At 56.2% G+C, this 25,233-nt stretch overlaps 1 protein-coding gene across 4 annotated transcripts in view; it reads left to right on the top strand.

The window, feature by feature from the left end:
• Positions 1–25,184, top strand: part of PLEKHG4B (pleckstrin homology and RhoGEF domain containing G4B) — a 47,782-nt gene extending 22,598 nt beyond the window's left edge. The window contains exons 6-19 of one of the 4 annotated variants that reach the window (XM_013064493.2): positions 5,699–5,815; positions 6,065–6,163; positions 6,773–6,915; positions 7,370–7,508; positions 10,441–11,201; positions 13,565–13,817; positions 14,869–14,958; positions 15,033–15,263; positions 16,940–17,110; positions 17,719–17,899; positions 19,330–19,437; positions 19,673–19,915; positions 22,923–23,038; positions 24,357–25,184. In XM_013064493.2, coding sequence (XP_012919947.2) covers positions 5,699–5,815; positions 6,065–6,163; positions 6,773–6,915; positions 7,370–7,508; positions 10,441–11,201; positions 13,565–13,817; positions 14,869–14,958; positions 15,033–15,263; positions 16,940–17,110; positions 17,719–17,899; positions 19,330–19,437; positions 19,673–19,915; positions 22,923–23,038; positions 24,357–24,362 — 2,658 coding nt within the window. In that variant the 3' untranslated portion in view covers positions 24,363–25,184. Of the gene's footprint in view, positions 1–5,698; positions 5,816–6,064; positions 6,164–6,772; positions 6,916–7,369; positions 7,509–10,440; positions 11,202–13,564; positions 13,818–14,868; positions 14,959–15,032; positions 15,264–16,939; positions 17,111–17,718; positions 17,900–18,157; positions 19,438–19,672; positions 19,916–22,922; positions 23,039–24,356 lie in introns of those variants that run through there. The other 3 variants (XM_013064494.2, XR_006609505.1, XR_006609504.1) reach the window with 3 other exon arrangements.
• The last annotated feature ends 49 nt before the right edge of the window (positions 25,185–25,233 follow it).

Here is a 25,233-nt window from a genome sequence, read left to right as displayed (position 1 = left end):
GTTAAGATAAACTAGTTAAAAAGCATTAAAAGAGGAAAGAGTAAAAGTTTAAAAAATTAGAATAAGAAAAAAATAAAATTAAAACAAATTAACTTTGCAAGACTAAAGAATCTTGGGGAGAAATCTTTGAATTCCATGCTTTGCTTTCTCCTCCTCTGGAATTCCGCTGTTCGCTGTTCTCCTTGGTAAGTGAACTTGGTCTTGGCTGGATTTCTTGTTGATCTTCTGGGAGAGGGGCCTGGTGTAGTGATTCTCAAGTGTCTTTGCCCAAGGCGGAATTGCACCGCCCTTACCAGGGGCCGGGCTGAGTAATCTGCTTGGTTCGCTTTCGGTAGCTTTTGTTCCCTGAGCGCTTTCCGTAGACTTCCGGAGGACGGGAATGAAGATGGCGGCCTCCCAAGCTCTGGCCTGGAGGAGCCGAGAGCTCGGGGCCCCACTCCTCAGGGCGCCCTCGGAGAAAAGCCATCAATCCCGCCTGTCTCCCTGGCCTCCAGCTTCGTGCCGAGCTCACCCGGCCTGTGACCAAGCGTCTCTGTCTCTGGCTCACGGCCCCACCTGGAATCTCCAAGCCCAGCAGATCCCTGCCACTCTTCCAAGGGGGTCTCCCAGGATCTGCCACTTGCGGGGTCCCTGCTCAAAGAGCATTGGCCCGCAGATTACAGTTTAAGCTAACCCTGACCTGAGAGCTCACTGCTCAGCTCTGTCTCTGTAGCCGGCTTCCCCGCTCTGATACCTGTGAGCCATGCCACACTCAAACACCCCTGATCCTTCTGTGACCCCATGGGACCATAGACCACGCTGTCCCCGTGTGGGCTTCACCCCGGCTAACCTCTGGAGCGACGTCCCTCAGTGGAGCAGACTTTTAAAAGTTCTGATTTGGGGCTCCGTTGCTCCACTGCTTGCCGGGAGCCAGCCCCTACCCCCGTGGTCTGTCTTCCTGTTGCTTTGGATTCTCTTCTCCGCCAGGCCTACCTTTCAGAAAGTGGTCGATTTTCTGTTTCTAGAATTGCTGTTCTTATTCTCTTCGATCTCCTGTTGGGTTTCTAGGTGTTTGCGATGGTTTGATACACTATCTAGCTGAACTCCTGGGACCTGATGTCATCTCAACCTGCTACTCCTCTGCCATCTTGACTCCTCCCAGTTCCATACAATTTTATGATTCTGTGTTCTAGTTCCATGAAGAATGCTGGTGCTGTCTGGATAGAGATTGTATTAAATATGTAGTTTGCTTTGGGTAGCTGGGACATTTTAATGATATTTGTTTTTCCAATCCATGAGCATAGAATGTCTTTCCATTTCTTTGTGTCATCTTTGACTTCTTTCATCCGTGTTTTATAGTTTTCAGAGTACAGGTCTTTTATCTCCTTGGTTAAGTTTATCCTTAAGTGTCTTATTACTTTCGATGCAATTGTGAATGGGATTGATTCCTTAATTTCTCCTTCTGCTACTTCATTATTTATGTATAGAGATACAAGATTTCAGTACATTGATTTTGTATCCTGTGACTTTACTGAACTTGTTTATCAGTTCTAGCAGTTTTTTGGTGGAGTCTTTTGGGTTTTCTGTATAGAGTATCATGTCATCTGCAAATAGTGACAGTTTGACTCCTTCCTTGCTGATTTGGATGCCTTTCATCACTTTCTGTTGTCTGACTGCTGTGGCTAGGACGTCCAGGTGATGTTGAATTACAGTGATGAGACCACTGTAGAGGAAAAGCTCTCAGTTCTTCCCCATTGAGGATGATGTTAACTGTGGGTTTCTCATATATGGCCTTTATTATATTGAGGTGTGTTCCCTCTAAATCTACTTTGTGGAAGATTTTTTCATGAGTGGATGTTGTACTTTGTCAGATGCTTTTTCTGCTTCTATTGATCACATAGTTCCTATCCTTTCTCTTATTGATGTGCTATCTCACGCTGATTGATTTGCAAATAATTAACCATTCTTTACATTGAATAAATCTCACTTGATCATGGTGAATGATTTTTTTTTTAAGATTTTATTTATTTATTTATTTGTCAGAGAGAGCGAGCACAGGCAGACAGAGAGGCAGGCAGAGGCAGAGGGAGAAGCAGACTCCCTGCTGAGCCAGGAGCCCGATGTGGGACTCGATCCCAGGACTCTGGGATCACGACCTGAGCCGAAGGCAGCTGCTCAACCAACTGAGCTCCCCAGGCGTCCTGGTGAACGATTTTTTTAATGTATTGTTGGGTTCGGTTTGCTAGTATTTTTTTAAGAATTATTGCATCCATGTTCATCAGGGATATTGGCCCCTTAGTGCTCTTTTTTAGTGGGGTCTATATCTGGTTTTGGTATCAGGGTAATACTGGCCTTTCAGAATGGATTTGGAAGTTTTCTGCCCTTTTTTTAATTTTTGAAATAGTTGGGAAAGAATAGGTATTAACTCTTCTTTAAATGCCTGTAGAATTTACCTGTGTAGCCATGTGGTCCTGGACTTTTGTTTGTTGGGAGATTTTTGTTACTGGTTCAATTTCTTTGCTGGTTATGGGTCTGTTCAAATTTTCTATTTCTTCCTGTTTCCGTTTTGGTAGGTTTGGTAGGTTTTTAAGAATTTATCCATTTCTTCTCGGTTGTTAATTTGTTGCCATATAGTTTTTCATAATATTCTCTTATAATTGTTTGTGGTTTTGTGTGGTTTGTTGTTATTTTTCCTCTCTCGCTTGTGCTTTTATTTTTTGGTTTCCTTTTTCTCTCTTTTTTTATGAGTCTGACTAGGGATTTATCAATTTTATTGATTTTTTTTTCCAAAGAACCAGATCCTGGTTTCCTTGACCTGTTTCACTGGTTTGTTTGTGTATCATTTATTTTTCCTGTGTCTTTATCATTGTCATTCTCCGCTGGCTTTAGGCTCTGTTTGTTGTTCCTTTTCTAGCTTTTTCAGGTATAAGCTTAGGTCATATATTTGAGACATTTTTTGCTTCTTGAGGAGGCCTGTATAGCTATATACTTCCCTCTTAGAACCACTTTTGCTGCATCCCAAAGGTTTTGGACCATCATGTTTTCATTTTCATTTGTTTCTAAGTATTGTTTTAATTTCTTCTTTGATTTCCTAATTTACCCATTCATTGCTTAGTAGAATGTTCCTTAATGTCCATATATTTGTGGTCTTTCCAGACTTTTTCTCATGATTGACTTCAAGTTTCATAATGTTGTGGTCAGAAAATACACATAGTGTAATATCAATCTTTTGGTACTTGTTGAGGACTGATTTGTGACCCAGTATGTGATCTTTTCTGGAGAATATCCTATGTGTACTCAAAAAGTATGTGCATTATGCTGCTTTAGGATGAAATGTTCTAAATATATCTCTTAAGCCCATCTGTTCCCATGTGTCATTCAAGCCATTTGTTGTTCCTTGTTGATTTCTGCTTAGATGAGCTGTCTGTTGCTGTCAGTGGGGTACTAAAGTCCCCCTACTATTATTGGGTCATTATCACTGAGTTCCTTTATGTTTGTTGTTAATTATTGTATATGTTTAGCTGCTTCCAAGTTGGGGGTATAAATATTTACAGTGTTGGGTCTTCTGATCTTCTGGGTGCATTGTCCCCTTTATTAAGATACAGCACCCTTCTTCATCTCGTGTTACAGTCTCTAGTTTAAAATCTAGTTTGTCCAATTTAAGTGTGGCTACTCTGGATTTTTTTTTTTTTATGTCCATTAACGTGCTAGATGATTCTCCACCCCCTCACTTTCAACCTGGAGATGCCTTTAGGCCTAAAATGAGTCTCTTCTAGACAATATATAGATAGGTCTTGTTTGTGTGGGGTTTTTTTTATCCATTCTGACACCCTACATTTTTCAGTTGGAGCATTTAGTCCATTTACATTCAGACTGTATTATTGATTGATTATTGATAAGTATGAATTCAGAACTATTGTATTACTTGTAAAGTTGCTGGATCTAGAGATTTTCTCTTTCCTCTCTTGTCTTTGTTGCCTTTGGTCCCTCCCACGCAGAGTCCCCTTTAATATTTCTTGCGGGACCGGCTTAGTGGTTTTTGTTTGCCTGAGAAATTATTTTATCTCTCCTTCTATTCTGAATGACAGCCTTGCTGGATAAAGTACTCTTGGCTGCATAATTTTCCCATTCAGCGTGTGAAATACCTCATGCCACTTTTTTCCTGTCCTGCCAAGTTTCTTTGGATAGACCTGCTGCTAACATGATTTGTCTTCCCTTGTAATTTAGGGACTTCTTTTCTCTTGCTGCTCTCAGGATTCTTTCCTTCTTTATTTCTGCATTTTACATAGAGTATGGTCTGTCCTGCTAGTTGTGTGGTTTGTTCTCTCAGTCCTCAGGTTGATATCCTGGGTTTTCAAAATGATTTGATAATTATCTAGCTGTGTTCGAGCGATGAGGTAAGCATAAGGTCATCCCATTCCTTCACCATCTTAACTCCTCCCCAAGTGATCTTGCCCCAGAGGTCTTTGAGAAGCACTTTTTTTCCTACTTATTTTCTCCCTCTTCTTCAGATCGGATTGTTTCTAGCACTCTACCTTCAAGGTTACTGACTCCATACTCGATTCCTTTCCATTAAGCTATGAAGCCCTTCTAGTGACATTGTTTAGTTCAGACATTATATTTTTTGGCTATAAACATCCAGTAGGTTTAAACATATTTTCTCTGTCTCTGCTAAGATTTCCTGTTCTGTCAATAATTGCAAGCATTTTTCCTTTACATCATCGAGCATAGTTATGACCACTACTTTAAAGTCCTTGTCTAATAATTGCAACATCCGGGTCTTTTCTGGGTTGACGTCTGTTGACTGTCATGTCCCTTGAGAATGCATCACATGTTCCTGATCCCTCACATGCCTGGTAATTTTGGATTGTATTCTGGACATGTGAACATTCTGTCAAATAATGTTGAACTTGCTGACTGTGGATTCTGTCACAGATGTCCATGGCGGACTGTTTTGAAATGCATGTAACTTGGTTGGACTCAAACTGAAAACTGTCCCCTGTGTAGGTCTAGTTCAGTTCTTTTTGCCTTTAGCTACCCAGAGTCTTCCCGTGCATACATGGTTCACGGTCAGTGGGAGTCCTGGGCACAGTTTACACACAACTGGAGCTCCCTTTCTCCCTTGTAGGATTTAATGTCTACATTCCAACCCAGCTCTGTTTTCTGGTTCTTCAGGCCAGAAAGATGCCTGTTTCTCTGTCAGAGCCTCAGTCAATCCAGTGCCCCATGTTGGCATCCTGCCTTCGAGCCAAAGCCATGCAAATGGAGAGCTCACCCCGCCGCCCCCTTCCTGCATCTCTCAGCAGCCCCCTCAGTGAGCCGGACCTTGTTTGCCGCTCCGCAGCATCTCAGGTTGTCTGAGAAGGACCAGCTCTGCCGTCTCAGAATCGCTTCGTTCATTCTTCTCCTTCCCTTCCCCCATCATCTTGCCTTCTTGCCTTCTCTTACTTTTCAAGTTTTCCTTTTTTTTTTTTTCCTTTGGTCTTATTTGGAATCTTTCTGTCATTTCTCTTTGCTACCTTTTCCTTTCACCCCTCTGCACCTTCATTCCTGGACCCAACTACATTCAGCCCATTAATGCCACCAGCAAAGCAGGGTCACTGGACCCTAAACCTGCCTCCCAACCCTGTCGGTGGTAGTCTTCCCCGGAGTGAGCTATCATAGTGGTCCTTCATGAATGCATCTGTGGCCATAACCAGTGACTGCTTCTCCTTGGCAGTGTGAGGTAGTGGGCTCCCTGAAGGCCTTGCACAAGCTGGTTGACAGCTCGCAGCTGACCGCAGACCTTGATGGCTCCTTTCCCTACAGCCACAGTGCCTGGATCTGCTTCCGTAGGGTAAGGTCACAGCCACAGCACCTGCAAGTGTCCTGGGACTTCTCCTCATGCAGATGTTTTCACTCACACCTGAAACAGGTGGCCCCACCCCAGGTGTTGTGCCCACCACGCCGCACTCACGGGCTGTGGAGAGCCACACGGTGGGGGGCTTGGAAGTCCCGCACTGGGCAGGGAGGGTGTTACCCCCAGTGCTTCTGTGGACGCTAACACTGTGTCTGTCCTCTCCTGCCTCTCCCACCTGGAGAATAGAAGCTGGAGCCCTTCACCACAAATTGCAAGGATGCCATTGTTTTCCTACAGAATTCAGTCCTCTCCCTGAATACCCCCCGGACCCTGAGCACAGCACAGGTAAGTTCTCCTGGATTTTATTTTATTTCACAGGCAGGTGGGTGGGACCATCAAGATTTAGCCAAATCTATTATCCAGAGCAGGGATTTTCAAGCCTTTTTAAACTTGTAAATTCCTTTCAATTTGCAAAGGACTTCCAAAAGACCACTTTTTCCCGTCACCAAAAAAAAAAAAAAAAAAAATCCCCCCATGCCCAGACAAGAAATACCCACTCAGCCACCTCGTGTGCTGGTGTGCCACTGAGGCCTGAGTACGTACCACTGGGACACGGAGGCAGACTGGCTGGAGGAAAATCAGCAGCCTAGAGACCCGGGCTGGAGGCACCTCAGGGTACAGGGTTAGGGTTAGTGTGGACCGGCCACACAGACCACCAAATGCCAGGCTCTCCTCCTGCTGCCAAGTGTCCCACTTCCCTCCTTTCTCCTCTCCTTAGTCTCGCCTGCCCCTCGGGTGAGCATCTCTGGGACTCACGGCCTCCCTGCTGGGGTGGGGGTCGAGTGTGCATCCCACCACCCCGCCCAACTTTCAGCTTGTTGACAAGCACAGGAACACACCTGGCACTCCCCGTGGAGGACAGGGTTCTAGGCACGCTTCTCCCACCCCATGTAGGAGGTCACAGACCTAATTGGCAAGCACAAAGCAATGATGAAGTGTGTGCTAGAAGATGCCCTCCTGGTGGCCCTCCGACTAGAGGGTGGTGCTGTGCTGGCGCGGCTGAGGACAGAGCAGCTGGGCACCAGCCAAGACTGCCGGTGAGTGCCATGCTGGGGCCGCCCGTCCAGAATAATGTCCATTCCTGTCACCTGCAGCATCGCCCAGGGGTCCAAACCTCTGCTCTTGCTAATGGGCACACTTTGGACGGGAGCCTATGGACATTTGTATCTTCCAAACAAAAGGAGCAGCTTCCTGGGACTGCTCAAGTAGAAGGCAAAACTCATCACCACGGAATTCAGCAAAGGTCCCAGTGGAAAGCTTCTTTGTCTATTTCTGTCCTGGGGAGCCATGCCCGCCCACTCACATGCCCACACCCCTGCACCTGTCACTCCCAGCACGTCCTGTTCCTGCTCTGGCTGTGGACCTCCTTGGAGTGTTCCATCTGTGTCCGACGGAAGGGAGGCCAAGAGCCCAGCTGTGCTTTCTTCGCTAGGTTGTCGCCAAAAGCGTATGTCTCTGAACAACTTGGCTTTCTGACCCTTTCTTTCCCAGGGATGCCATCGAGGCTGCCTCCAGGCTGTACGACCAAGTGGACGAAGAGGTACATCGGCTTGTCCTCGCCTCCAACAGGTGTCTGCAGGAGCTGGAGAGGCTGCAGGGAGTGAGGGCGCTCCAGAAGCGACAAGGCCAGGTAAGCGCTCCGGTCAAAGAAGCCGGAAGAGGAAAACATTCTGAGACTCTGCTCCTGAAATAACGACTGTCACCATGTACTACATTATCATCCACTTTCCTCCGGGAACGTATGCATGGAAGAGCTTTTCAAAAGCTTGCACGTATTTCTAGTTAAATCCTTATGCTTTTATCAATCACTATTCCCATGAGACTGAGTGAAGCAGGAGCCCCGGCACACCCAGCGGTCATTGTAGAGCAAGGTCAAGTGTGGCTGGAGGGCCTTCTCTGGAGGCCTATGTGTCCATTGGGGCAGTCAGGGTGGAGGATGGCCACAGCCAGGGCATCCCAAGGCTGAGTCCCCAGGACGGCCAGCACGCGCAGGGCCGGGTGGAGGCCTGGACCTTCGTGCGCTTGTTCGGTTCCAGCCCAGGTCCCTGGCTCTCCCGTCCCCCCCCCCCCGCCCGTACACGTCACTGTGCCTGCATCGTTCACACTCTCTGATTGTTTGCTTTGAACGGGCGCCTAGGCTTGCGGTGGCCGGGGTGGGGCCTGCTGTCTTCCAGGTTTTGACACGTTTGCCAAATGGGCCTGCAGGCAGCCTGCCTGGTTCAGCTGCCCTGGCAGCATCCCTTCGTCACCGATGGGGAAACAGGCCCTCATCCCTGCACTGGGATTTTTATGCCACAGTCGATCTTCCTCTCTCTGTGGGTGATTTTCTTCTCTACAAAAACCCAGCAGCCGCTTCCCCAGCTCGAAGCTTCACACTTACAGGCACGACTCACACGGACACTCTGGTCATGCGACAGATACTTGCCCCAGTGTGTCACCGTCCTTTGCTATGATGGAAATGACCTTTCCTACCTGAAGGTTTCAGAACAACTGAGGTAGTCCGTCCTAAGGCTTGTACGGTCAGGATTGTTCCATTCACTCTTTTTTTTTTTTTTTAAGATTTATTTATTTATTTATTTGACAGAGAGAGATCACAAGTAGACAGAGAGGCAGACAGAGAGAGAGAGAGAGAGAGAGAAGAAAGCAGGCTCCCTGCTGAGCAGAGAGCCTGATGCGGGACTCGATCCCAGGACCCCGAGACCTGAGCCGAAGGCAGCGGCTTAACCCACTGAGCCACCCAGGTGCCCTGTTCCATTCACTCTTGAAGCCAACCAGGACTTATCCAGGAAGTCGGCAGTGAAGCTGTGCGTCTGAGGGTCTCTGCTTCTCTTCTGCTCTCAGGCTGCTGGTGTTTGTGAAAACCCAGACGCCACATTCTCCTCCATGGCCCCGTCCACGGAGAGCGCGTGCTCGGCTCCCCTCTGTCTGAGCGCGGGGCCACCCAGCACAGCTCTGCGGCCGTAGCTCCAGGCCCATCGCCGCACTGCTGGAAACCTCTCCCTGGGCCCCTCACAAGCCAGCGTCGCTGGCATCGCTAGCCCACGGGAACACATGCGGACGTGACGTCCTGACCCCCGAAGTGTGCGCTGTGAAGGACTGCTGTCCCCCGTGTGGTGCAGGCGGGGGCTGCCGCCGGCCCCTCCCACGCTCTCCCCAGACAGCCCCCAAGTACCCTAGTGTCTCCTCCAGAGAAGACATCTGGGTACTTTCAGCTTAGTAACAAGTTTCAAAATGGAAAGTTCTGTGAACAGCCTGTCCACGTGCGCACTTGAGGCCCGGAGATGCCACAGGCTGAAAGGGGCCTGATGGTGGAGACGGCGGTTAAAACCTCTAGGCGGTGTGGCCGTCAGGGTGTTTGCCAGCCGCAGCTTGCTGGGCTCGGGCAGCTGTGCAGACGGTGGCAACCAGCTGAGCCGGCCCCTCAGCAGTGTCTGCGGCTTCCTTTGTCCCCACGAGCATAGAACCAGACTCCTTGACACGTTTGAAAATAAAGCCTTCCTTTCCAACGTAGATCATGTTGTGGTTGGAAAGAGAAGTTCCTGGCCCCCTGGAGCTGCTGTGTCTTGAGAACATGTGGTAGCAACAGCGGGGTCCCGGACCTTCCACAACGTGTCCACACGGGCAGACTCACACAGAGAAACAGAGCAGGCGCCAGGCTTGTGCTGGCCCTTTGCTCCTTGGACTGCAGCATCTCCTCAGCTGACAGAGGAGAGCAGCTCCGAGGGTCCCGAGGACACGGTCTGGGACTTTATACGGTGCCTGAGCACCATGGCTGCCAAGCTGAGTGGAGGGAGGGGGCGCTGGCCAGGGGCCTCAGCCATCTGACTTCCATGAGGCAGTGAGAAACCCCATGGAATGGCCTCCAGAGACCTTCATGTGCTGTGGACATTTAGGGAGCCCAGTCCCCATGGGCCCGAGAGAGCTGAGCCCTGGGACAGCTGGCCAGCACCCCCGACACCACGCCCTGGGCCCCCCAGCCACCGTGTAAGGAAGGTACTCATTGTCCTAAATGGACAAGCAAAAGGAACACATGAACTTTCCTGTTTTTTACCAGCTCAGCTCTAAGAGTCCGCTTGTGGTCAGACCCCAGGACAGTCACTATGGCACATGCGAACTCACCAGCACCCCAGAATTGTCTGTGCCCAGAGGGCCCCAGCAGCACAGCTCCTCCTGATGGGACCCAGGGGTTCGGGGAAGACCAGGGCAGGGGTGGGACCTGTCCTAACAGCCTGGCATCCATCCCACGGCCCTGGGACAGCCCCACCTCCTGTTCTTGGGGGCTGTGGAGGAGTCAGACCTCACGGGGCTCAGGCGCAACCTCATCTCACTGCCCTCAGTGTGAGTCTGGCTGGCTGCTGCCCCTGTGGGCAGAGGGGTCCTCCTCTTGCTCTGGCCACCTGGCTCACCCTGGTCCTTGATGCGGGGCACCTAGAGAGCAGGAGGAACATGACCCAGTTTACTTGAGCTGCGGTGTGACTTCTTGAGGTGGGATGGGGTGCCAAGGCCGTGGTGGCCGTGACAGCCCTCCACGGCCCTGACGGGCACCGTCCTTTGCCATGCAGGTGGATGGGTGGAGGCAGCGGAGCCATGAGTGCCTGGAGCTCCGGGGCCCAGAGCCGGGCATGGAATGTGTGCAGAGCTGTCCGCAGGAGGCCGCAGAGCTGACGGTGCAGAGCTTCCCCAAGGCCAGCACGGCGACAGTGGCCCTGGGTGGCCCACGGATGCTGCGGCAGCAGCACCCCTTAGAGCTGCAGACCCAACCCCGCTTCCAAGAGGCCCTGTCTGGGGTTGGCCCAGACCCTGGCACTCCGCCTCTAGACCAGAGAGCCCTGGAGCCTGAGCTGGCCCCTGGAGCCGAGAGGAGGCAACGTGAGCTCTCCTGGGCCCCACCCACTGACCCGGAGGGTCGCACTGGGAAGCAGGCCCAGCTGCTACCTGGCCTCCCTAGACGAGCCCCTCCGTGCAGGCAGGAGACCGAGCCCCTGGCCCCAGCTGTGCCTTCCCCACAGGACAGCACCCCCTGCTCCCCTGAGCGCATCCAGACACCCACCACCCACCCCAGGAAACAGCCCCTGAAGAAAATGATGAGGAAAACACGAAGCTTTGAGATCGCACAGCTTGACAGTGGGCCCAGGGACGCCCCCTGGCCAGGCCACACCGGGGTCTTCATCAGGGGCCTAGAGGTGACCAGCACCATGGCCTCTGAGAAGAAGCCCCCACCAAGGCCACATGCTGAGAGCCCCCTGGTCACTCGGAACCAGAGTCTGTCCTCTCGCTCCAAGACCCACCTCTCCGAGGAGGACGGAAGGAGGCGAGCAGGAAGGTGAGGTGCGCCCCCCTCCAGCCCTTGGGCCTGGTGGTCCCTGTGGTGCCAGAGAGTCAAAGCCTTGCACCCAGTAGAAAACCCACAAACTTCCCTCCAGCTCCACGGTGTCCGGTCCAGGCAGCACACTCTCGTGTGAGCTCAGGCGAGAAGCTGCCGGCCTCCCGCGTTCGGCAGGCTCCCTACAAACTGCTTCCTTTCCCATGGCTTGGGGGCACCTGGCTCACCCACTCTGCAGCTGAACAACCAGCTCTCGTTTGAGGCCCATTTATAGACGTTCACAATAAGCAAGTCACACCTGGGATATGAAGAAGTAATTTAAAGTAATTTAAAAATTACTTTAAAAAAAAAACAAGTCTCTCAGCCCTGAGGTGAGAAGTGTGTGTGTTTCCCGAATGGAGATATCCGTATGAATTTGCTTAATCTGTAAGAAGATACGTGTAAGAAGATATATTTTATAGACTGTTGGGGTGAAAAGTGGGCAGGAACTGTGCCCAGCCCTAACGAGGGGGAGCGCAGGCAGCTGGAGTCCCCGCCTGGCCCGTGGGCCGTTGGGCCATCTGTAGAGCGAGCTGGGCCGGCTCCCGGCAGGGCGTCGTCCTAGCTTTCTTTGCTCATTTGGTGGTGGACACGTTTCCTCCTCATACAGAGACCGTACTCCCCTGAAACACACCTTCATGTTTCGGGTTCTAGGCAGTTATGGTGTAGCTTGTTTGGGGTGGAACCCTGAGGTGGAACAGGAAGGGTTCATTGGGGAGTCCCTGGGTGGCTTTTCCTGGGGTTTGGAATCCCTCGGGAGGCTCTGGAAGGAACCACTCTCCCAGCCACCCAAGCTCCTCCTGAAAGTTTCAGAGGCACGGACCACAGGGATGGGGACCCTCTGCTTGCCGGGAGCCCCTAGTGCTCCACCGTGGGCGTCCGCAGTCTGGAGCAAGCAGGTGTGGGAAGGCGACCTGCCTTTGTCCCCGGGGACCTGTCAACCCAGGGTCTGGTAGTGGGACCCCACAGCACACCAGAGAGGGAGCACGTCCTGCTCAGGTGCCAGAGCCCAGAGTCAAGAGCGTTAAACTAACCCGGTCTTCCGTGAAAACCCAGGCCTTCTGCCGGTGGCCCGGAGAGAGTCCCTGTCACTCGGCCAGCAGCCGTTGCCACACACATTTCTAGCCATTATGTCAAGTTTCCATTTCCCAATGGCCAGACCATCCTAGTTTTGTTTTTAAATATTTAAGGCTGCCTGCTTTCAGCAACTGTTGATAGGAGGGGTGACCCCGGGTTTACTGGGGGAATGTCCAGGCCTCCTGTGCCAGCACTGCCGGGAGCGCTGCCGCCACAGGAGCCACAGGTATTTGTTAAGTCTGCTGTGGTAGTGCGGAAAGGAACCAGCTCTCCGGCTGCAAGTGGGCAGCGGCCTTTCTGGCCACAGGTGTACTTCCTGTCATCGGTCGCTTCTGACCGCTTTCCGGCTGAGCAAGGCAAACACAAGGAATGGCAGGAAAATGTCCGCGAGCCCCGCTGTGCTCCGGATTAATTCGGAGTGTTGCTGGCCGAGCGCTGTCCCACGGGAGGGGGTGCGCCCCCAGCGAGCAGGTTGGGCTCTCCTCGGTGCCTCCAGAAGTGGCTTCTGCCGCAGACTCATCCCGGCCTGGACGCCACACCAGCAGGGGCCCGGGGAGCCCTCTGCGTGGCAGGAAGGAGCTGCCTCCCCCCCTGCTCCCCACATCGGCTCCGTCCTGGGTCCCGAGGCCCCGCTCTGCCGCTTCAGCCCCGGCTGCTGCTCCTCGGTCTCCAGGTCGGACGTCTTGGCCGTGGAAAGCTGGGTTTCCAGAAGCGCCTTCCCATAGGTCAGCTGTCCATGCGCGTCGGAAAGCCTCTCCCTGTACGTCCCCAGCACAGGCTTCTTTGCTGTGTTTAAATCTTGCCACTGCCAGAGCCGGCCCTGCGGAGGGTGCCGGCATCAAGCCATCTGGAGATGAGACCGCAGGGCCCGGGTTCAAGTTCGGGGTCCTAGGAGTCTCTCTTGCTCGCTTTCCGGAAGAATCTTTTACCCTGAACAGCTGCGACCAATAGGATAGAGATATTTCACACAACCGGTTTCTTTCTACGACGCCTTCCTCCCCGTATTTCTCTTCTTACTCCTTTATGCAAAGGACCCCACGTGATGGCATTTGCCGCTGACAGATCACGTAGGAAGTTCTTACGTTCTGTGCCCCTGAGGCCCACGTCTAATCACACGCACTCCCCGGGCCTGCAGAGCATCTCGTCTCCGTGTGAGGCAGGAATGACGCTGGCCGAGGGTCTCTGAGGCCTGGAGGGAGGCCAGGCCCGCAGCCGCCTCAGGGTCCACCCGCCCCTCTGTCTTCCAGCAGCCGCCGGCAGCACATACTGGCCGAGATGGTCTCCACGGAGAGGGAGTACGTGAGGTCCCTAGGGTACGTCATCGACAACTACTTTCCAGAAATGGAAAGAACAGACCTGCCCCAGGCCCTTCGAGGGAAGCGCAGCGTTGTTTTTGGGAACCTGGAGAAGCTCTATGACTTCCACGGCCAGCGTTTCCTGGCAGAGCTGGAGCACTGCCAGCCCTGCCCACTGGCAGCGGGCCGCGGGTTCCTGAGACACGTGAGTCCCTCCCTCCTGGGCGCTGGGCTGCATGGCAGCTGGCTCTGTGGTCCGCTGAGGGGACATCAGCCCAGGGTGCCCTCGGAGAGGCCGGCTCTGGCAGGGAATTTGGATCACTGAAGACCAGGCCTAGGAGATGTGTCCCTAACAGGATGCAAGACTGGTCAATCAACAGACACCAAAATAGACGAGAAGCCTGTGGGTCTTATCACCCTGGCCGTGTCACTCGGTGCCAGCCGAAGGCACCCTTGGCTCCCCAGAGCCGCCTTCCCCTGGGGTTCACTGCACAGCCCCACATCTCTCTCCTCACCACTCGAGGTAATCGGCCCAAAGCAGCTCCCCAATTCAGTTTGCTCCCTGTCCCTGGGAGCCCACCTGGTGCCCTCCACAGTCCTTTGGCGTGCAGCCCCGTCGGGGTCTCGACGGAGGCTCATGGAGGATGCACCAGCTCGAGGGCTGCTCTCTCCTTGGTGAGTGAGTGTCTTCTCAGCTGCGGACATGAGCCTCTCCCCTCCTGGGTCTTCACGAAATTCTGAATTCAGTCTGCAGAGACCGTGCTCTCACCAAGTCTGTGCTCAGGCAGTGGGGACACAGTGGCCTCTGGGCCGCGGGCAGACGCGGCTCTGGGCCCAGCGTTATGAAATGTAGTTTACTGCAACAGACATGTCAAAGAAAGCCCATGTTGCGTCTTTTCAGCTATTTCTAAGAAGGTGCTTTTAGCCATAAGGCAAACTCTGTGTCGCTTTACATTGATAATAATGGTGAGAATTTTAAATGTTGACACAACTTTGGTTGTGAAGGGGCAAACCCTCCCCATGCTTCTTCCCAGGCCAGCCTCCACCTCTTCCCCAAACCCTATATTGTAAAGATGGATTCTGGAACTCTGGCATCCACCCAAGTTGCCCCCACATGCTGGGAAGCCCAGAGGGTTTTAACGCAGCCTAGAGCCTCCTCGTCGCGTGCCCATGGGGCTCTGCACCCAGAGGTGGGGCAGAGGCACAGACACTGCCCCGGCCCCAGCTCAGGTGCACGGCGCCCTCCCCTGTTGCAGGAGGAAGAGTTCGGCATGTACGCGCTCTACAGCAAGAACAAGCCCCAGTCGGACGCCCTGCTCTGCAGCCACGGCAACGCCTTCTTCAAGGTCACCTCCCTACCCCTCAAGCCGCGCTGCCCCCGTCCTGGCCCAGGCTGACCCTCTCGCCCCGGCCCTTGCAGGACAAGCAGCAGCAGCTGGGTGACAAGATGGACTTGGCCTCCTACTTGCTGAAGCCCGTGCAGCGTATGGGCAAGTACTTGCTGCTGCTGCAGGACCTGGTGCGGGAGGCTGGCGGCTGCCCCGCCGGGGAGCAGGAGCTGCGCGAGCTCCAGGCTGCCGCAGACATGGTCCGTTTCCAGCTGCGTCACGGCAACGACCTGCTGGCCATGGACGCCGTCCGAGGCTGTGATGTAAGTGCCCCGAGGCCCAGACGGGCTCTCCTGAGATCGGGAAAGATGAGGCCTGGGGTCAGAGCGCGTGCTCTCCTCTGGGGGTCTCCTGAAGCTTGAGGCCTCCCAAGGGTCCAGCAGACCAGGGCGGTAAGGATGGCTTTCGTGTCCGGGCAACTGCGCCTGGCTCTAAATGGCTAACCGTCCGCTTGTTGGGGCAACTTCAGAACAATGCGATGCGTGAAAACATGAGCTGGCCGTCAGGCTTGGGGCCAACCAGCGTCGGCTCACCCCATGCCGTCAGCCTCTCTGCTGGGGTGCCGAGGCCCGGCGCCTGTGCCCCCCACACGGTGGCATGACGGGACTGGCATAGACAGAAGAAGAGCCCTTTCTCCAGCAGAGCCCCGTGCCTCGGACAGCTGGAGGGACAGTCACAGAATTCCCAGCACAAAATGAAACTTCGTGTGCCCCGCTGCAAACAGTAAGAGTTTCACGAGCAGCAGGTCTGAGCGCAGGCTCTGGTTGCCGTGATGCGGCCCGGCTTCCGGGCCACTGCCCCACGTGGACTGTCCTCCTGCTGACCGACCCTGCGAGCCTTGCAAGGTGGACTGGCCGATGTGTGGGTATGGTTGGAGCTGTGCTGACACCCTGGCCTCTGACCCCACCCAGGCTGGACGGGGGACCCCCGGCACCAGCTAGGAAAGGTAGAGCCGTGGCTGCGGCGGCTGCCACAGGTAGAGTCCAGCATGGAGTGTAGTTCTCCGTGAACGGCCATGGAGGACGCAGGGCACCCCAAGTGTGGTCACCCCCAGGACCCCTTCATTCAGCAGGCCCAGACAGCTACTGGGGACAGGGTTGCCCAGGGCTGGGAGGTCACAAGAGAGCTTGCAGGGGTTTCTGTGGTTTGAAAAGCACAGCACAAAGGGAGCGGCGGCTTCGCCGGGGTGTGGAGCCCACGTCTTCCCACACAGCCACCAGCCCGGACTGCAGCTCGGGGGGCGTCTGGGTCACTCGGGTGCGGAATTCGTGACGGGGTCCCTGTCGGGTGTTTACATGGTAACGAGAGAGACTAGCTCCGTGTCAGCAACGGGGCTTCCGTTCTGATGGACACCAGGGCTTTTGAGTGGAAGGTGCGGTAAAACTGAGCTGCGACTGTCATGCAGACGAGCGCGGCCCTTCCTGGCCTCTGGCTTCGGCCCCATTTCCAATGTGTGGGGTTGTCCCCGTACCTCCGAGCACTTCTCAGCACCAGCTGGGCTTCCGATAACTCAGCTCAATCCTGCTACCATCTGCCTAGACATAGGGCAAGACCCCCCGGGGAGGGGCTCCATCCTACGAGACGCCCCGGACACACCATACCCGTACGACGTGACAACCACAGCCCAGAGAAACCGCTGAGTTCCAGCATCCCTGGCTTGTTGTAAGGGGCCTTTCTCGGAACAGGCAGCCGGAATAGAGGCACAGAGCCCGGTGTGGGGAGAGGACTGTGCCTCGCCCCAGGAAGCCACACTCGTTCATCCCAGAAGCTCCTGAGCTGTGTCCTTTGGGTCTGACGGAGGTTCCTTACACGGGCATCACTGGGGGAGGCACCAGCCATTGGCGGTCAGTTTACCCCCAGCCCCTGGCCTCTCCGTGGGGCTCAGGGTGGGGTCAGGGCAGGTCCAAGTGTCCCTGAGGGAGGCTTGCTCCGTGTGCAGGTGAGTCTGAAGGAGCAGGGGCCTCTGAGATGCCAGGACGAGTTCATCGTGTGCTGCGGGAGGAGGAAGCACCTGAGGCACGTGTTCCTCTTCGAAGACCTCATCCTGTTTAGCAAGACCAGGAAGGTGGAAGGGGGTTACGACACCTACACGTACAAGCAGTCCTTCAAGGTAACGTGGCTGCCTCACACCTGATGCGGTGGGGTGTCAGGTCCTGGTCCTCTGGGCACGAGCAGGGATGGGTGACACTTATTTTCTGGGCTTCTGTGTCTGAGCTCTGAAAGCTGCAGGGAAACATTTGTCCTTTACGGTTCCCGGGGCTGTTTCAGTGGCTGGAAATCTCAGTGTCTCAACTGGTAACTTAATTTCCAATTTTGGTGAAGGCAGACGCTGGAGATGGCCTTCCCCTGGGCCAAGTGTGGCCCCCACCCTCTGGAGGTTCCGAGCTCCTGAGCCCCCAGGAGGAGCCCACCCCTGTAACCCCTTACCTGCCAATGCAGAGGAGAACACCAGAGGGGTCCTGTGGCCCCGTCCCGTGCCACAACCTCAGAGCACCATAGAGCCCGCCAGTCCCGCCTCCCTTTCTCCAGTGGGGACACTGCGGCTCCAAGACGGAGCCAGTGCACATGGGCGGGACCCCCGATCACCCCGCACCGTTCACTGTCGGGTGAAGGAGCTCCATTCCTGAGGTGCTGCGGTCAGCTGTCTGCTGGAGGGGTTGTGGGCTCAAGTCGGATCGGTGTTTGCTGACGCTGCTGCCCTCGCGGCTTCTGGTGCAGACGGCAGAGATTGGGTTGACGGAGAACGTTGGAGACAGCGGCTTGAGGTTTGAGATCTGGTTCCGCAGGAGGCGAAAGTCCCAAGACACCTACATTCTCCAGGCCAGTTCTGCAGAGGTCAAGTCGGCCTGGACCCATGTGATAGGGCAGATCCTGTGGCGGCAGGCTCTGCGGAACAGAGGTGGGCAGAAGAGGGCCACCCAGGGCCAGCTCTGTGTTTAGGGGGCCAGCCTCGGGGTAGAGATTTAGGGCCAGGGGTGAGGAGCTGAGTTCAGGGCAGGGTGTTGGGGTCAGGGGTGTGGGGCTTGGACCTGGGTAGGTGTTTGGGGCCAGTACGGGGCAGGTGGCCCTTGGAGAGCTCCTGTATCCATGTGGAAATGGTGACCCTGCCATCACTGCACAGATAAACCTACCCTTTACAAGACCTCCATCCCCACAGGCCACTCCAGAGGCGCTGTCATAATCTGCTCCGGACAGCTTAGGCCTACTGCTCTCTGCCTCACCTTCATCAAAGTGTCCTGCCCCTCTGGACATGGGGCTGATGGTCCGCCTGTGGCCTCCCTGGAGGAGAGGGCCATCTCCATCAGGTGCCATGCTCCTTGGGCCAGGACTTACCTAGGTTTCCTGCTCCTGGAAGTTGGTCCCCTTGGTTGGTCTTCTCTGCCCCCCCGATTTCATCCCTGGAGCCCCTCCTGTTCACACCCGCCTGGCGGCGTTTCACCCGGTCCGGCTGCTACAGATGCCGTCTGCATGGCCGCCCCTCCAAGCCGGCCCTTTGTCTGCTCCGACTCCCCAGGCGGGAGAAACCCTAAGGGCCCTAGTGTCCTAACATGGAAGCACGACCTCCTGACCCTTTCTCGGCGGCCACCTGGCCAGTGTCCTGACCTTCATCAGAGACGCAGCACGGCCTCCCCCAGCAGCTTCCTCCAGAGGGCAGAGCGCCCCATGCACACGCGCACACACGCACGTCCACACTCGCACATACGTACGTGTGCCCTGCAACTCTGCTCAGACACTCACTGGCTCCCAGTCCCCATAGAGTAGACCCGGCCCTTCCACGGAGCGGGAATCCCCCCCGGCCTGACCCCCACTGCCCTCCGCAGTCCCCTCTCTTCCCGCCCCTCCCCCTCCATTGCCCCCAACTGGAATAATATCTTTGGTTTTCTTTGCTTGGTTTTACCAAGGAGTAACTCATTCTCAGACCTTCACGCTATGCTCTGTAGTCAAAGCCATGTAAATGTCTGTCAGCTTGTCTGTCTTATAGCCATGTGCCCCCCTGCAGGCTTGGCTTGCCGAGTGACCCACTGTCCTTTATGCTGAGAGGGGACCCCTCCCTTCTCTGCCTAGTCAGACACCAGTCCCTGAGTCCCGTGTCCCCCTTTTTATGGTTTGCTCCTTGAGCTCCCCGAGAAAGGCCACTGTGAGGCCAGACCAGAAGCACGTACCAGCACGGGAGCCCCAGCCCCTCGGGGGCCCTGCAACACTCGGGGAGGGTGCTGGGCCAGGCCCCTACGGGCTTCTGGTCTGGATGGTTGGGTACAGAGCATCATCAGCAGTGGTATCAAAGCCAAGCAGTTGCTTGGAGAATTGTCCTGCATTACTCTGTTTTAGAACTCAGAATGCAAGAAATGGTGTCCATGGGGTTAGGCAACAAGCCGTTCATGGACATCCAGCCCAGCGATGCGGCCATAAGTGACCGGTCTGTCAAGAAGGGAGCAGGTAATGTGGCTTCAGCCCTCCCCCTGTTCTGTCCACGGACTCAGACTCAGGCCCCTGGTACTCACTTTGGACCCCAAGAGGCAGCACAGCAGGCTGGCTGGGGGGTGGTCACGCCACGCCTGACAGGACTGAGGGGAGGGACCTGGTCGGTTTCCCAGATGGCTACTCTATTTTCGGATCTGGGCAGCACTTGGAGAGCAAGTGCCAAGCTGACCTGCTTTCTGTCCCGTTCCAGAGCTACGAACCCGAGCATCCGTGGCTGTGCCCCTCTGTGACCATGCCGCTTCCTTTAAGAGACCACACTCCACCATCTCAGATAGCAGTACCTCCTCCTCGGGCAGCCAGTCATCCTCAGCCCTGGGGCCACTGAGCCCAGCCCTGCTGAGCTCCACCCACTGCCCCTGGCCGGCTGACTTGCAGGCCTGCTTCCAGGAGGAGGAGGAGCTGGAACAGGAGCCCGGCAGCCCGCCTTCCCTGCGTGAGTGCACCCAGGCACGGACCGTGCCCACTCCAGCCTGCAACAGCTGGTTCCAGGGATGGGGGGCTTCGCTCGGTCTTCTAACTCACTTGCTCTTACAGACTTCCAAGAGTCTTCAAACACATTACAGTTTTTCTTTAATTAAGAAAACAACAGAAACGGTCACTTCCACCTAAGACGAGAGAACAGGGAATAGGTTTAAAACAACCAGAACCAGGCACAAGCAAACATGAACAGATGAAATACGTGAAAGGCAGTTTCAAAACCTAGGATGTCCAGCTCCAAAGGTAGTGCCGTGAGAGACAGGACTGTGATGGGGGCTCTGTGACTGCTCTGATTTCTGCCTTGAGAGCCCCCAGGTGTGGGCCAGAGAGCCTGCAGACCCCCAGTGGAGGACCGAGCGGGGGGAGTCCCACACAGGGACAGGCCTGCAGGGTCTGGGTGCAGCAGAGAGCACCGCACCTGGGAAGGCTGTCCAGGCCAGATCCCTGGACCATGAGAGAGTGTCCTCCACACACACACACCTGTTCCCAGCAGCTGACGGCCGTATCCCGTCCCCAGGGAGGTGACGGGTCCTGAGCAGAGCCTGCAAGGGGGGAGGAGGGTATCGGACTGAGTGTCCCTGCTGACCTGCCACCGTGTCGTGAACACAGGGCATTTGCAGGGAGTCCAGCCATGTCCTGGAGCAAAGCTTAAGGAGATTTATGGAGTCACGACAATCCCCAGCAGCCGACAGTGTAGGTACACTGGCTGGTACCAGGCGTGCAGGGAGGCAGGAAACAGACCGGAACAGGGGCCGTGGCCAATCAGGCAGAGCCGAGGTGGTCACTAGAATTCCCAGTCCTGGCACTCACACCAGCGCTCCATGTCCCCGATGTCCAAAACGCCGGGTCACAGCCGGGAAGATAGGAAGGACTGAACGTGGCCCGAACAAAGGCCGTGGAACTTAGGGCGACGCGTCCCCAGGTGGAGTAACAGAAAGCACCACTTAGTGGAGACAAATCGGTAGACACTGTCCCAAATGACACACAGAGAATCAAGGCAGAACATCGATGACTTGTGGGGCAACTTCAAGAGGCTTCATAAACACCTAAAAGCCCCAAAATGGAGGGACAACAAAACTTTGAAGGAATGGATATCTCCCTGATTTGGTGAAGGTGTGAACCCGCAGGTAGGAAGCCCAATGAGCCCCAGCACCTGTGAGCGCACGTCGTCCGCAGGGAAGCCAGGACACCCTGAGAGTAGCTGGAGAGTGGCCTGCGCTGCGCCGGGGACAGGGTCGGTGGCGGCAGGGTTCTCACCGAAGACAGCACAAGGGAGGGACCATCCAAACACTCTGAAAGAGAAAACCATGAAACTAGAGTTCAGTGTGACAGATACGCCTTTCGGAAACGGTGAGACCAGGACGAGTTCATGCCTGCGGGAGCCGAGACGGCTCACCAGCAGACAGACCCGAAGCGTCCAAGGATGGTCTGCAGGGAGAAGGGCAGGGACGCTCGGAGAGGCAGAATGAAGACTCTAGAGAAGTATCTGTGAGGACAGCGCAGAGGAAAGGGAACACGGCAGGAACATCCTCGAGGCTGATTGGACGTGCATGTGCAGGACGTCTGGAAATGTGGCCATTCTGTGCCATGGCCAAGGTGTATAGTATCACGGGAGGCATCTGAATCATTAGATATTTTAAACCCCAAACGACCCCTCAAATAACAAACACTCAGAGCTAATACGCCAGCAGGGAGCTAGAAGGGAGTGTAGGAACAGCTCCGTCTAGAGAAGGCAGAAAGACTAACGAGGCGAAGGCTGAGCACACAGTGACCGCAGGGAGGAGGAGGAGCCCTTCCTGAGCGACCCATGTGTGCCCGTGTGCACTGAGTCCCTGGGCCAGGGCCCGCGGCCAGGCTCTACCTACACCCTAGCCAGCCACGCACTAACGACCGGCAGGGCCAGACCCCGTGCCGGTCTGCCCTCGGCTCCGCACCGAGGCAACAGGTGTGCGGCGGCACCCCGGTCGTTGGTTTCCTCCACCCCTGCCGGGGGGGCCCCACAGGCCTCTGGGTTCCCAGAACAAGTCCTCCCACGGTACCACAGCCCTAGGGGGCCCCTGCTCAGGGCAGCACTGCCCGAGGGACCACGTCCTTCCAAGCCCCCACGTTCCTCCGCTGCCGTGACAGGACAGCGGCTCGGAGGGCACCTCCGACCGCAAGCGCATCTCTGCGCAGATGGAGGCGTCGCGCCGGAGCCCTGCTGGGGTGCCTGGGTGCCCAGAGCAGGGCGCCTCAGTTGGGCTTGTCCTGTGCCAGCCCACATGGGGGGCGTGGCTGCCGGTCCACCCCCCTTCCCGGCGGCCTCCCAAGACCCCACATGGGCCAGAGCAGCCCCCCGCGCCCTGAGTCTGCCAGTGCGGCTGCCCCTTCTCCCACGGAGGGCGAGGCTCCCTGCGGGAGGGCTCTGCTCAGCCTGGCTCAGCCCCGCGCAGAAACTGCCCGGTGATCCCAGCATCGTGATCCCCGCACAGAAGCTTGCGGCAAAGCCCCCACGGCCACCAGGAGGTCATGCCCATGCCACAGGGCCACGGGCTGTATGTGCAGAACGGGTGGCGATGTACAGCTTCGCCTGCGGGGACGCGAACAGGCCCCCCGCAGCCCTTGGGGCTGAGACCTCGTCCCCCTCCCTTCCCGCTCGGCCTTGAAGCCACGCGGCCTTTCTTTGGCCTCATTTTCTGTGTTTCCCTTGGAGTTGCCGGGCGTGAGCCCGAGGCTTCCCGCGGGAGGAGAGAGCCCCGTCCCCCATCCTCTGATTCCAGAAAAGCCGCGTCTGGAGACACTTGCTCCTAAGGGTGCCTGGCCCCCAGCAGCGTCGCTTGCGTAGACCCAGCCTCACAGTTGTCCTGCGACAAGTCTGCATGCGTGGGACATGCCTTGTTCTCTGCTTACACGCTTCGGGGGGCCTTGAGTGCTGAGCACGGAGATGGCGGGACGGCCAGCCCTGACCCAGCCCCTCTTTGCAGTGACCGAGGGCACGTCGTCATCAGGGGACAGTGGCCTTGGGCTCCCAGAGCTGTTCTCTGAGGAGGGCCCCAGGAGGGGCGCACAGGTGCCCACGCTCAGCCAGCACACCACGATGGTGAGTCCCCACTCCTGAGACACCCCTCGCCATCCCAAGAGAGGCTCGGGACCCGCTCAAGGATCCTGGCGGGTCTTCCTACCTGAAAACCGGCCGTTCCCTGTCCACAGTCTGCAGGAGAGAGCCCCACACAGCCTTGCATGTACACACAGACACGTCCTCCCCAACGGAGGGATGGGGCGACCAGGAAAAGGGGCCCCCGAGGAGGAAGCCCCCAGCCTCGGGTCACACCCGTATCCGCTTTGGCAAACACAGTCCTGGCTGTGGGGAGGCACCCCCATTTCCCCCAGTTCCAGGCAGACACTCACGTCCATCTTCTGGGATGCATCAGAGGGAAGGGCTGGGTCTGAGGGCATGCTGAGCGTCCAGTGTGCGGGACAGGTCTTCAGTCCGTCACGGACGAAGACCAGTGACATGGTCTCCAATCAGGGATCTCCTCTCCTTCTGCCAGAGCAAAGGCTTCTGGACAGTGGTCTGCCTGGAAGGCCGTCCCTGCTCCCCTGAAATAACAGGAGGGTTCTCACATCCACTGCCACCCTAAGGTGCTGGGCGTGCGGGCCGCCAGCAGCCAGACTACCTGGCTGCGTCTCCGCCCCGTTCTAGATGCTTCCCACACACAGTCACGCGGCTAGACGTGAACAGCCCCCCCAGAAGGGGCACCCTGGCCAGCAAGGCTGTCCCCTGTTCTCCAGTACCCAGATCAACCTCCCCTGGATCTTGCTGCCTAAACCCCCCGGAAACTGCACACCCAAGAAAGTGGTGTGCAGTGATTTCTGAGAGCTCGGGTTTTCCCGCAACACGAGGGGGCCCTTGGCCCGTGGTGTAGTCACTCCCCAGAGGCCTGGCCACAGGAGTCAGTGGGGACCACCTCCACCTGTCCTGAGAACAGGGACTTCCCCGACACGGACTCCTAGCCCACTCCCTGGGCCCCACCAGAGTTGCTGGGAGGTGCGCGCGCACTTGTGTTCTAGGATCAGAACGGCAAACACGGAACCGATCGCTTCGGGGCCAGAACGTTTTTTACCCCCAGAAGCACTGGGATGCCAGGCCAGGGGGCCATGCCGCAGGCTCCTCTGGGCCTAGAGCCGGGGGCAGGCCCGCCTTGAGAGCCCCCAGCCTTGCGGAGAACACTCTGGTCTCTGCTGCCCTGACCTTGTCTGCACTGGCCCCAAGTGCTTCTTGCAAACCTGCGTGTCCATGAGTCCGAGGGCACCTTGCAGGGAGCGAGGCCTTCCCAGGGCCTCCCAGACAAGGACCCTGTGCTGTGCACGCCCAGGGCGCCGGGTGTCCGTGAGTAACGACCTCCTTCCTTTCACAGCTCTGACGTGTGGGGAAGAGGCTCAGCCCCTCCAGGGAGAATCTCCGGCACAGGGACCACAGGAGCCTCCACTCAGACCTGTGCCCGAGGTCTGGAAAGGAGGCACTCCTGCTGGGGGCTCCTGACGTACCCCTACTCCAGCCGCCGGCCACACAGGCAGCGCACCACGGGCCCCGCCCGCCCGGGCGCCACCTCCAGCAGTCTACACAGCTCCTCCACCCCAGCTCTGGGGCCCAGAGGCCCGGGCGGCTCCAACCTCCACACCCGGAGCTTCCCCCGTGCTCTGAAGGCTGCAGTGAGATTGGGGTGGAACCCTGGCTCCCAGGGGTGGTCCAGGCAGACTCGGGGTGTCTCAGAGCAGGGCGAACCCTCGGGGAACACGTCTCACGGTCCTTCCAGGCAACGCAGTTCCCCCAGAGCGGCACCCGCTGTGGTATGTCCCAGGTATGGGATGCCTCTGAGGGAATCTCTCAGGTTTTTTGTTTTTAACAAGGCCTGTGTAGATAGTGGGAACTGGTCACCACCTGTGGGCCGGGACCCCGGTTGGGGCAAGGGCACAGCTGCCGGGCCTGAGGTCTGGGGTGTGGACAGTGCCCCAAGAGGACCACCCCTCGCCAAATGGAGGCACAGAGTAGTGACATGCAGGGAAAGCCCAGGTACACGCCAGACCCTGAGTGAGGTTCCTGCTGGGAGGTCTTCCCCACGAACCCTGTCCCCCAGGTGGCAGCCTTGGTGATTTCCAGCTGCTGTAAGCCGGTTTCTTTGTTTCTCTGCTCCAGTGCTGCCTCGTTCCAAACTTTAAGAACATAAATAAATGTCTTTCTAAGACTTGGTCTCGATTCTCTTACTTGGTTCTGTCGTATCTGGGGATGTCACC

Source organism: Mustela putorius, unplaced genomic scaffold (assembly GCF_011764305.1).
Source record: "Mustela putorius furo isolate JIRA1106 unplaced genomic scaffold, ASM1176430v1.1 tig00000107_pilon_pilon_pilon, whole genome shotgun sequence".
Classification (NCBI taxonomy): Eukaryota; Metazoa; Chordata; class Mammalia; order Carnivora; family Mustelidae; genus Mustela; species Mustela putorius.
The sequence above is the reverse complement of the archived record's forward strand: the minus strand, read 5'-3'. Positions and strand labels throughout refer to the sequence as shown.